Source organism: Melospiza melodia, chromosome 21 (genome assembly GCF_035770615.1).
Source record: "Melospiza melodia melodia isolate bMelMel2 chromosome 21, bMelMel2.pri, whole genome shotgun sequence".
In the NCBI taxonomy this organism is placed as follows: Eukaryota; Metazoa; Chordata; class Aves; order Passeriformes; family Passerellidae; genus Melospiza; species Melospiza melodia.
This window is the reverse complement of record NC_086214.1, coordinates 6,823,305-6,835,890: the sequence shown is the minus strand read 5'-3', so window position 1 is coordinate 6,835,890 and position 12,586 is coordinate 6,823,305. Positions and strand designations below refer to the sequence as shown.

General features: G+C 44.4%; 1 protein-coding gene across 2 annotated transcripts in view; it reads left to right on the top strand.

Moving 5' to 3' along the window:
• Positions 1-12,586, top strand: part of LOC134427620 (sphingosine-1-phosphate transporter SPNS2-like) — a 137,107-nt gene that overhangs the window by 99,664 nt on the left and 24,857 nt on the right. For both annotated transcript variants that reach the window (XR_010030207.1, XM_063173626.1), the window contains exon 10: positions 6,388-6,486. Coding sequence is in view for 1 of the 2 variants with exons in the window: in XM_063173626.1 (XP_063029696.1) it covers positions 6,388-6,486 (99 nt within the window). In the remaining variant the exon portion in view is untranslated. The remainder of the gene's footprint in view (positions 1-6,387; positions 6,487-12,586) is intronic.

Here is a 12,586-nt window from a genome sequence, read left to right as displayed (position 1 = left end):
GGCACAGGTGAGGGCTCTGCTGAGGTGGTCCCAGCCAGGAGGGAGGATCCTGTCAGGCATGTTCAAGGTCTTCCAGAAAATCTGGGCCAGAGACAGACCTGAAATTTAACCTGTGTTGTCTCAAGGTAACCCCAAAAGATATTTTCAACCAACTGCTCTGTTATATCAAGGGTATTAGGGCTGCCATCATTGTCCCATTTAATTACAGAGGTTTTTGTGTTGATTTCAATGTGACTTCAATGTCCTGTAGCTTTTTAACAGCTTTTATAGGATTTGCCATCTGTCTTGCCAGCATCCTATAGTCACTTGCATTTTGTAGGGGATGCATTTGCAGTTATTTATGTTGCTTTAGTGCAAAAGAGTTCCATAAGAAATGATTGGAAATAATAGCTCAATTTTCCAAAATACAGCAAAGAAACTAAAGCCATGTTGAAAAAAATGGATTTTGGTAATTGCTGCCAGCTTTTCAGCTCACTGTTCCCTGGTCTGTTTTGGAAAATGGACTAAGTGTTGTATATAATGCCCAGCTTGATGCATTAACAGCATGAGTGGATGTGTGAAAGTTTTAGAGAAATAAATGTAAACATCACTTAGATGAGGCCAGAGCTGGAAGCAGAGAGGCTGGAGAGCAGACAGAGCACACAGGGGATGAGAGGGGGCTCAGAATGACAACAGGTGAGAGCCAGGGCTGCAGCCACGTTTGACAGACAGCTTGGTGGGAAGTCCTTGCCAGACAAAGATGTGGAAATGCTTTAGCAGATGCACTTTATATGTTTGGCAAATTAATTTTCCTGATTACTATTTATTTGGTGTAATCAGAAGTGTGTCTGTTCTTGCCTGAGGCTGGGAAGGAGTTTAAAAGCATTATTAGCGTAAGCTTAACAACACTTTCATCCTATACATAAATATTACCCTGTTTTCATGCATAAAAGCTCTCAATACTGCCTGAACACTGATTTCATTATGTCAGGAGTGAGGCTTTTTGGAAACTGCCTCCCAGATGATCTCTCACAGCTTTCCCAAGTTTTACAGATCCCATGACTGCTTAAGAATCCTATTGGGCAAGTTGTTAAGGACCTCCAGAGGTTTTGCAAGTTTAATTTCCATGGCAAAACAAGGATGTTTGCTTATTATCTTCCAATTTAATTGCTGGCTCTTCCTGGCTCTGTGCTTGCATTGCCTCCCCTGCTCCTGTATTTTCTGCAGCCCAAGGTGCCAAGTGCTGGCTCTGATAAGCTGTCAGTGCTGCAGAGCTCTGCCCTGCCTGAGATCCTGAAAGGCTGATTTTGTTCTGAATGCAAATCTGTACAAAACTGCCCTGATTCTCCTGAGCACAACTCTCCATATCTCCTCCCAGGCACATGCTCAGATGGTGCTTGGGGAAAGGGGGGATGTTTTGTGTGGAGCTTGCTAATTATGAAACAGATTTCATCAGCCATCTTTGCAAATTGGCCTTAAAATTACCAGAACCCCGAAGCAGCATTAAAACTGCCTCATAACAGCAACAATGAATGAGCTTCAGTGCAGCAGGCAAGTGTGGAACACTCTGGGACATGTGCAGTGTGTGGGGCTTTGTGGGAATCTGGAGCTAATAGTGGGGGTTTCATCCATACCACATCTCAAAAGCAGAGATGATGGACAGGGGCTTGGAATTTTTGTGTAAGAGCCACGAAGCAATTTAAAGTGCCTCTATTTCAAACACAGTCTCTTTAGGACTTGGCTGAGAAAAGTCATCCTCCAGTTTATTCATAGTCCTGACATTCATGCAAAAAAAAAATTGCTCTGCATATTTCTGTTTTCTTTTAAAACACCAGTTCTTTCTAAATGGTCATGACCTGCCATGGAGAAGCTGCTTTGATGCTTTGTTGTGCAGTCAGAGTCTTCCTTTAGGCTTGAAACAGGCACAGAGTGGTGCTCAGCTGTGCCATAGGCATGTAGGAATGTTGCTTTTATTCTGATTACCTTCCCTAAAAATAAAACCCAGTTATTTATTTAGTACAAAATGCTGCCCTATTTTTATAGCCAAAGATAAATTGCATTTCCAGAGGTTCTTGTTGTTTTTCTGTGTGTCTCCACACAATACTCCAAGTGCTGCAGGTTAGATTGGAATGGGGGAACACAGCCAGCCCAAACCATCCAAGGGCTGCAGGTGGAGGTGTTCCGCCCCATGGTGCTGGGAGCTGGAAACCACAGCAGCCTCCTTTCTCTTCATTTAGGAGTAGTTTTTTTAGACATTTTTTTTAGTGTCTAAAAAATTTTAGTAATTTTTTTTGTGTCTGCCTGGCTTTTGTGGAGGGTCTCTCTGGATCCCGGCCTTCCCTTTTCTGAGCAGCAGGGACAACTGGGCTATTTCCAGGTTCTGTCAGTGCCTGAACAGTGTTAGTGCATGTTTTCTTTGTCTTTGGTGCTGAAAGAGGCCAGTTTGAATTGTCCTGACCCAGAAAAGGCAGCAGAGTGCTGGAGAGAGTAGAGTTTCTATTCAAACTTACACATAAACATCAGTGTTGCAGACATCTTTTATGGAAAACCCTTTCTTTAGGATTTTTCCTCCTGAGAAGCTGAGAGGCCTCAGGAACAAAATGTAAACATTGATTATCTGCTGCTGTGGAATGCAACTGGTGCATCTGTGATTGGCCCATGTTGGATGTTTCTAATTAATGGCCAGTCACAGTGAGCAGACTCAGACACAGAGCCTGAGCCACAAACCTTTATTATCACTCTTTGCTATTCTATTCTTAGCCAGCCTTCTGAGGAAATCCTTTCTTCTATTCTTTTAGTATAGTTTTAATGTAATATATATCATAAAATAATAAATCAAGCCTTCTGAAACATGGAGTCAGATCCTCATCTCTTCCCTCATCCTCAGACCCCTGTGAACACCGTCACACATCAGAACTTCCCTCTTTGTCTCGTGGCCTTTTCCTGGGAGAAGGGTGATCTCTCCTTGGCTTTCCCCTTTTTTCAGACCATCTCCTGCTGGTTTCATCACAGGAAGGAGATGTCAGCAGCCATCCCTGGCCTTTCTGAACCTCTATTTAAAGAGCAGAGCTGCTTGCTCAGCCACCCTGCCCATCCCCTGTGCTGAACCTGGAATCAGGGATGAGCCAGGGCAATCCCACAGATTTCCTCCTTGGCTGCTGTGGCTCTCCCACCTCCAGTTTCTGTGGGATGTCCAAACCAGGCTGTGCATGGTTTGAATTTAGGTCTATTTTAGTATTGAAATGCCCATTTAGAGTTATAATTTACTTCTGTCTTCCAAGAACAGAAGATGTTTGCTACCAACTGCTTCCTGTCCATCAGAACAAAATGTTTTTTTAAGTAGGGATAGGGTGGAGTATTTTTCATTGTTTTTGGAGGTGCTGGTTTAAGCTTTCATTTTCTTTCTTTCCAATATGTTTTTCTAAGGAGATCATGTTCTTTGCTTGCTACATGTTGGGTTTTTGCTTTGAGAAGAGTGTTTGTCTCTTGAATTCCACACCAAATATACCAAGTTTTAGCATTTTGTGGTGTTTCAACCATCAATAACTTCTTCAGTTAAGCTGGAAACTGTACTCCTAATTTGCAAAACTGTGTTTGCATAAAATAGCTACACATGCAAAATTATGTCTAATATATTCATATTAGAATATATTAGAGTATATTCATATATACACATATATAAATGTGTATTCATGTGCATAAATATTTATATATGCACGCACACATATGATACAGGTATCATTAAGATTTCTTCCTCTAATTAGCATCAATTCACTGCCACTCCCTGAAAGCGGTAAATGTTTAATAAATGTGCCATTTATTTTCTCCTTTTGCTACAAAAAATGATAGGATACAGAACCAGGCAGATTATTTTCTCCAGATTAACATAAACTTTACAGAAAGATCTTTTTTAGATTTTAAATTTTGTGTTTCACATCTTGAATTGGGTAGAATTTCACTTCATCTATTCAGATGCCCTTTCCCAAAGAACTCTTGCAGAATGTTTCTCCACTGCTCCATTGTGAACTGGGCCAGGTGGGAAGAACAAAAATAACTCAGTCTTAATTTTAATTCTTTCTTTTGTCTGGTCTATCCAGGCTGCATCCATTATCTGTCTCTTGGGGGAGTGGGAATGAGTTGTGGGGTCTCCTACTGTTGACATCCTGACCTGCAGCACATTTCTGTGTCTCTAATGTGGTTTAGAGCTAATTTTGCTCTTGGGATTTCTCCCTTCAAGTCGTGTTCTGAGTTCCTGGATGCAAAAGGAGGGCAGGACCTGACATCCACAGCTGGGTGGGTGCTCTGGATCTGAACTTATCCTGCTCTTCTGTTGCACAAAAGAAGTTGAACAGGGTGCCTGCTTAATTCATGGCATGAAAGTGCATTAGCAGTGTGCATTGGCATGTCATCTGATCACATATGGTAAACCCTAAGGAAAAGCATTTAATCTAATTTTAGCCATAATTCAGAGTTGTCTGTGCTTGGAATGAGATGATAATTTTAAACAGGCATCAGTTCTCTTTTAGTGTGGATTTTCTCAGTGATCTTTATTTTGCTCCTGGTTTTCTGGTGATTCTTTCCACTGCAGACAGGGCAGCTCCCCTGCCCTGTGAGGAGTAGCTCAGGCACTGCAATGTGCTTTAGTCCTGTGCCCTGAGTGAATGCTCACTGCCACTCAGTGCAGGTAAAGGATCTCTGTGTATCTCTGCCCACTCCTGAAATGTCACATTTCATTTATAAATTACAAAGGATTCCAGGAGTTCTAAAGAAAGATGGAGGCAGCCCATGAGAGAGAAAGGGGATAAATAAAAGGGATCATGGTCTCCAAAGGGCTGAACAAGAGTTATTCCTGTCAGAGGCACAGCAAAAGGCACAGTGAGATCAGTGCTTACAGGCAGAAACAATGCTCACTTGGATTCAGAGACCTATTGAATTCTTCATTACTTCCAGCCCTTAAATCAAGACAGGATCAATTCATAAACTGGGATATGTGGACTTGATGCAGATGTCCTTAGCCAGTGTCTTTAACAATTTATGCCAGAGACAATTACTTTCTTCTGCCTCTAAAAAGTGAATTATAAAATTAAGGTCATTCCACAGGACAGGGAGTTGCTGGGTTTTTTTATTTTTTAATTTTTCATTCCCTTCTGTGGTTAAGGCTTTGTTATCTGTGAGCTCTAGTCCCTTCATGGGGAAGTAATTTGTGTTTTCCACTGCTCCTGTGTAATCTGACTGATTCTGCATGACCTGGCTAAGGGTGTCATGTCCTATTAGAGGAGTGCAGACCAAAATACAGGATCTTGGCTGTGGAAAATTTTCCTAAGGTGACTTTGTCACTTGTCACAAATGGAATCACAATTTTTTGAGAAAAATGTGAAGTGGCTAGAGATGGGAGTGAGAAGGGAGGATGTGTGACCATGACCTCTCATACTGATGTGGATTGCTGATAGTTTAAGAAACTTTTGTTATGGAATAAACCAAATTTCCCAGGTTACAGCAGAGTCCTTGATTGCAAGGCTGATGATTGAGTGTAGGAGCATCGAGGGTGGGATGGTGGGGATGGACAGAGAGAAAGAGATCTCTGAAACCAGGGCTTGGAACTTGGGGTTTATTGCAAAGGGCCTGGGGGCAGGGCCCTGCTGGGAGCTGCCAAACACAGCTCAGAGCAGAAAAGAGAGAAAAGGCAAGAGTGTGGTGAAGAGGATAAGAGTGAGGTTCTCGTTACAATACCATAAATCTTCTTCTGTGCTGAATATTCTCATTCTCACTAACCAATCTAGTACAATATACAAATCCTATAGCATTTCCATACAGCCTATAAGAATCATTACATTACCATACTGTGTTACATTTTAAACCCTAAAAACTCCTCTTTGGGCCCCTTCTGCCAAGCTGTAGGGTCTGCTCTGACCCTTGGGCCTGTCTGCAAGCAGAGGGTGTTGTTCCATCAAAAGGGGATCACCTTCAGCTGGCCACACCATTGTTTTCCAGGTGTTCAGTAACTGAGGGATCTCAAAGCTTGCTTTCATTTCAATCTCACTTACAGTTTCTATATTCTCAAAATCTTTTGCCAGACAATCATATTTATAAGGCTTTCCTGCTTCATCTTCCCCAACAGTTGAGCAGCTTTAAACATTATTCTTCCCACCAGCAAAGCAAAATGCAGTCTGAGGAGCAAGAGCAAAGTGTCTTGTGGGCAAAGCTGATAATGCAAGCTGAGAGAGGGCAGAGCTTCCTTCCCTCAGCCCTCAGAGGGGTATCTGGGGCTCCCAGCTGCCTGAGCCAGCCATGGACTGGCCAGTGCTCTGGCTGGGTTTGTTTTGTGCTGCCCTGAGCAGCACAAGGCAGATGGGCAGGTTCATATTTCAGCTTCTTTACCTGTTTTTGTTTCTTTCCCCTTCTCTGCAGTACGTGGTCATTCCAACTCGCCGAGCAACCGCAGTGGCCTTGCAGAGTTTCACTTCACACCTCCTGGGAGATGCTGGCAGTCCTTATCTCATTGGATTTGTAAGTGCTCACAGCAGGCTCTGGCAGGGTTTGCTCTGGTTTCCAAACTGCTCCTCTGAAATGCCAGGTTAGGTCCTGCTGGGAAGGAAGGCCTGTGTTTGTCAGCAGAATGGGAAGTGCTGCAGAGCAGTGCCACTTCCTTTACCTGGTTGGGTTGTTGTGAGCTGCAGTTCAAGCCAGGGGGGACTACTTGGGTGTGGGAAATAAACTACCACATCTTTGTAGCCTGAGGTGTTTCCAGCTCTGGAAAGAGTTGTGTTCTTGCTGTGGTGTGGACATGGGGCCCAGAGAAATTAGGCTGGAAGAGTCTTGTGTATGTTTAGCTGTTAACTGACCTCAGAAACCAAATACCTGTTTATGGGCACAGCTGTACCTGCTTTGTGTGACAGTAAATCACAGAACCACAGAATATTCTGGGCAGGAAGGGGCTGACAAGGGTCATCCAGTTCAGCTCCTGGCCCTGCACAGACACCCAACAATCCCACCCTGGGCATCCCTGAGGGCATTGTCCAAACTCTCCTGAGCTCTGGCAGCCCTGGGGCCATGGCCATGCCCTGGGGAGCCTGGGCAGTGCCCAAACAGGGGTTTTGTTGTGTTCCTTCCTGGGGTGTTCACTTTGGGTTCCTTTCTGTGACTGCTGCAGTGGCTGCCCTTGGTCTGACTGAGGATCTGCCTTCCTATGCCACCCTTGTCCTGCTGCAGAACAGAACAAGAGACCCAGCTCCAAAATCTGGCACTCAGAGAACATTCACAGTTGGAAATAAAAGGCCTGGGAAATGTAATGAGGAAAAGAAATCTGGATATACTGGGAAAATGTCTCTTTCCTTCAGTGTAGTTTGATGCAGGGAGTTGCAGAGATCACAGATCATCATTTATAAAATACAGTAGCTCCCACAGAAATCCATGTGTGACCTTGCTCCTGGTGTGTTGAAAGTGCTGCTTCCAGGGATGTAACTGGGATCTCCACTGCTCCCATCCCCTGAGAGACAGGACTTTGATGTGTTCCTCCAGCTCACACACAGCTGCTGGGTGCTGTGGGGCTTTTTTATTTTTTACAACCATCATTGCTCAATCATTCATCCTGCAGACACCAGTGTGTGCAGCTACACATATTTATTTATATATACTTAATTTTTTTGAGTATATCTGTTTAAATATACATCAATGTTTACTTTTGAGTGGCAGTGCTGTGGCTGCTCTGCAGCTCTCTGAAGCATATAGGAAAAGGCAGATAGAGATAAGAGTGAGAAGACCAAAGAAATGAGAAATTACTCAAGAGAATAAAAATGCTCGATTTAGCTTAACTCTTTATTTACTTCAATGTTCTGGGCACCTGGGGAGAAACAATCTTATTTTAGAAGTTATTTGAAGGTGGCAGAAGAAGAAAGGAATTGCAGGAGAGGCTGCTTCATGCAGGGCATGATGTGGGGAGTGTGGGAGAGGAGAAGGATTCAGGCAGGGCTGGGGCAGCCAGGCTGCCTCAGGTGACTGCTGCATGTTCAGCCTTTCCCTTACAGAAGAGGGATGTCCAAGAGGAATTCCCAGGGCCCTGAATGATTGCAATTATTCTTGAAAGTTGCCTGGGGCTCTTTGATGTCATAGATTAAAAATAAAAGGTCTTTGCTTGTAGAATAATGTGCCTTGCCCTCCTGGTATTCAGAGATCAAGCAAGTTGTGAGTTAAGTATTTCTGGCTGAAATATGTATAGCCCCAATTTAATAGCTGCAAATTAGGCTTTCTTTAGATTGGGAAAATATTTGTTGCTATTTTAAATTATTTCTAAATTATTGGTTATTATTTTTTAATTATTTTCCTTTTCTAACGCTGTAATTGTTGGGCAGTTGTGATTTGGGAGGAGGTGAGGCAGGTCCAAGGCTCTGTGCAGAGGAGGAGGAGTGAAGCCCCCATGCCATGAAGGGAGCCAGCATCCCTTTGTGCAGCTCTTTTCTGGCTGGGCTGATTCATCCTCCCTCTGCTACCAGGGCTGAAAGGTCAGCTCCAGCTCCACATAACACAGAAAACAAACACTATTTAAAGTGAAAGGACAGCCAGCTTCTGCACCAGAGCTAAGGCAGGCACGGCCCCTGGGTGTTACAAACCACAGGAACTGTCCAGCTGCAGTGCAGGATGGAGAAACCCCCTGCAGCATTGAGCCCCAGCTGGCCAGGCTGCAGAAGGGGCTCAGATTCTGACCAGGATTTTCAGGGCAGTCTGTGAGGGCTGAGGAACCTGCTCCTGCTGGATTTACGGGAAATTTGGGATCCTAATTCCCACAGTTCTTCATGGAATCCCCACCCTGAAGGCATCAGCTCCCACTGCTGTAGCCCCAGACCCTTCACAAGGCAGACCAAGAGCGGGGATGGGTTTTGAAGGAGAGCAGCAGAAGACCCTGGAGGTGTCCAAGGAAGGATTGGATGTGGCACTCAGTGCTCTGCTCTGGTTTACAAGGTGATATTCAATCACAGGTTGGACTTCATCATCTCAGGGATCTTTTCCAGCCTTAGTAATCCTGTGATTCTGTGAACTGCAGTAACAGGCAGGCTCAGGATGGGTGAAACTCAACCTCCTGATCCCCTGGGTTCACCTGGGATCTGCTGTGTCTTCCAACTGCTTACAGAATTCCCTGGAGTTCCCTCACTAAATGATCAGTGCTTTGACCAAACATGGCTGGAATCCTTCATGCTTTTGGTGAGTTTATAGTGAGATTCCCTCCAGCAATGCTCTTAATAAAGAACTGGGGACCTTTGTCCTTGTAGGACCGAGCTGTGGCAAGCAGTTATCTCTGCTGGATACCAATAAATGTGGTATTGATCTTAAAATCCCTGTGTACAACACAGAAGGTGCTGATCAGCCTCAGGTGTGCAGTTCCTGCTGTGCTCTGTGGTGTGTCCTGGAGCTCAGGGTCACACTCAGACTTTCTGTCACTTCACCCATTCCAAATCTTGCACTGCAGCTCCTTAAGCCACCCAAAGCAGCAAATACACATTAGTGCTTCAAAGCTAAGTGGCAGGGAGCACATATGTGTGGCTATTTTTCATGTCTCTTTAAATATTGATAACTTTTATTGTGATAAAAAGGCTTCAGATTGACTTACAAAGGAGTTATGCAAATACAGCTTTAGGGTGGCAGCTGCAATTTGCATAAAGCTTCACTACATGGCAAGCTCTGAGATAATTTATTGTAAATCAGCACTGCCTGCTCATTTCCAAATAGGAATAGACATTGCTGCAGAAGTTCAGTAGATGAGACAGCTTTTATTCCTAGAAAGCTGTAACTTTTTTCAGGATCTTTGTGATAACGAACCTGTAGTTTAAATAACTCCTTTTTAACACCTCCAGAGTCACCCCACACTCTATTCTTGAGGCATCAGGTGAGAAATCTCACCTGCTCAGTGCATTGCACCCAAATATGTGTAGTACTTTTCTGTCTCTGACCACTGCCACGATTGCTGGAGCACAGAAGTGTTAAGAGAAATGCCCCAAATCCCACCATTAATGTTGAATATCCTATAAAGGTCTTCAACTGCTGCCCAGACAGCATTTCAGACTCAGAAGAGCAAGTGGAGGGAGGTGGCAGCAGCATGTGAAATAGTTAACTCTTGTCAGGCTGCATCACAACTCAGCTCTTTGTATCACTAATTCTGGTTTGATCTTGGTTGCCCTTTAAAATAAAACAACAGTAAGTCCATGCTCCTGTGTCCATCTGTGCACAGGCATGAACCTGTTTCACTGCTCAGGGTTTACATCATCCTTCTTCTTGTGTCCCCCTCCACTCCCTGACTGCTCTTCTGCTTCTGGAAATCTGAATGCAGGCAGAAGGAGCGTTTTATTTCTAGGCTGTGGCTTGGGACTTTTTCTTTCCTTCCTCCACGTTTGTGATTTGCTGAGCTCTTTGCTCTTCCACCCTTGCCTGTGATGCCAGCAGGAGCTGCTGCAGGCAGTGCTGTCCCTGTGTGCCAGGCAGGTGGGCACACACTGCCCTCACTGCCCTGCTGCTGGTTGCTTCAACTCCTTCTCATCCCCTCTGTGCAGCTGTTCAGAGGGTCTGAGGATGAAAACCAGTCAGTATCTCCTTGTCACCCGGCCACATCAGCCTGTGAGAGGATGTTCTGAAGTGCCAGAGGTGGCTCTCCTCCAGGAGCACCTCTGGATGGACCAGCACTGCTCCCTGGACTCCTCTGATGGTGGCTCCATCTCTCCTGCCCTCTTGGGCTGTTCCACTTTTACTGGAGGGACACCACCTCCAGCCTTGGCACCTTCACTTTTCTCCTTCCCCAGCTTTCCTCTGAGCAGGTTGATAAACCTAATGAGCTATTTAAGCAGCAAGAATACTAATGACCTTGCTTTAGCAAGTAGTTAGCAGAGCAGTGTTAATTATCCCTGGTGCAGAGTATCAGGGCAAGTAGATCAGAATTTCATTAGGGGCAAGGCAAGGAAAACTGTGGTAAATGCAGCAATTAAGATACTTTTTAATGAAAGTTATACCTGGAGGTGCAGATTTCACAGGGTCTTGGCCCAGTTTGAAACAGCCTTTTTGTTGATTTGGTTTGAAGGTGTTTACCTCACCAAGTATATCTGTATGGAAAGTAGCTTATGTGTAAACACTTGCCTGCCTGAGAGAGTAGAATTCATGTGTTATGGTTTAAAATTCATATTTTATGGCTTAAAAGGCTATGGCTGCTTCAGAGTAGGACATGCTTACTCTGGAAGGACACTTTTCCCAGCTTAGTTTGCTAGACTAAAACAGACCTCAGCCCACTGGGAGTCAAATCCACTTCTGTCTGACTTAAAAACAGGGTATAGCAATGAGGTGGGTGGTTGGGATGTGAGCTGCAGTCTGGGTGTTCTGTCCCTGGCTGACCCATGCAGCCATTCCTCACACATGGCCCATTAGGTGCCTGCTGGGGGTTGCACAGCTCAAGGTCAAGAAGGCAGTAGTGTCCTGAAACAAAAATGCAAAATACTCCCCTGCTGTGACATTGACATTCCTTGAAAAAAAATCCCTTCTCCCAAGGTTTTTCTCCTGGTAAGCTGAGAGAAAAAGAAAACAATTTTTATCTCATTTGCTTCTCCTGTGTTGTCCTCACATGTGGAATGTGTTTGGAGATTGTTTACCCACAGGTGATTGTTTGGGTTCTGGTGGGAGTTGTTTTCACTCTTTGGCCAGTCAGGGCCAAGCTGTGTTGGCTCTGGAGAGAGCCACGAGTTTTCATTATTTTATCTTTATAGCATTCAGTAAGTATCCTTTCTGTATTCTTTAGTATATTCAGTATAGTATTCTTTAATATAATTTAGTATCATAAAGTAATAAATTAGCCTTCTGAGAACATGGAGTCAGATTCTTCATTCCTGTGTTTGTTGTGACATTTCCCAGCAAATACAACATCCTGCCATCCCTCTCTGGTCCGTGGACCACCAGGAGATATCCCACTGCTCTTGTGGGGCTGAGGATGGAACAGAGTCTCTGTCTTTTTGCCTTTTGCAGCTTGTTCTGATATAGTGTAGATGAGTCTGTATGAGCATCATCTCCCATCACCTGACAGAGCTGGTAGATGAATTGTGATACACATTTATGGCTTTTATTGTTCTTTCTGTCCCAAGCCTCAGCTGCCTGACAGGTGTGGTGAGACCCTGATGGCACCACTCCTCCTGCAGGGATCTTTCCCCACCTTCATGCTGGTGTTGTTCATACTCACACTGTGGTGGGTAAAATGGGACTTGGCCTTGCTGGGCTGAACATCCACTGTGCTTGCCAGGGAAATGATGTGAGGGTGAGAACCTCCAGCCCCTCCTCCTTATTATCTGTTTCTTCAAGCAGTAACTTTAGGTTGAAGATTTCTCCGGTCCTGAGTAATTAAAAGCCTTTTTCATAGTGCACCGAAAGGCCAAATTTTTGACATAGCTGTCAGCTGCAAAAGAAGAGGAGAATTAAGCACCTGGAGACCAGTCCTCATGGGATTGATCTCCCCACTGCACTGAGCTAACAAGCTTCCCACTTCTGATGAGTCAGGAACAGATAAAATTTAAGTCTGTTAATAAAATGCCAAATGACTTCCCATCTCTAAAATGCTCTGTATCCAGGGTTCACAGCCTGCTTTGGT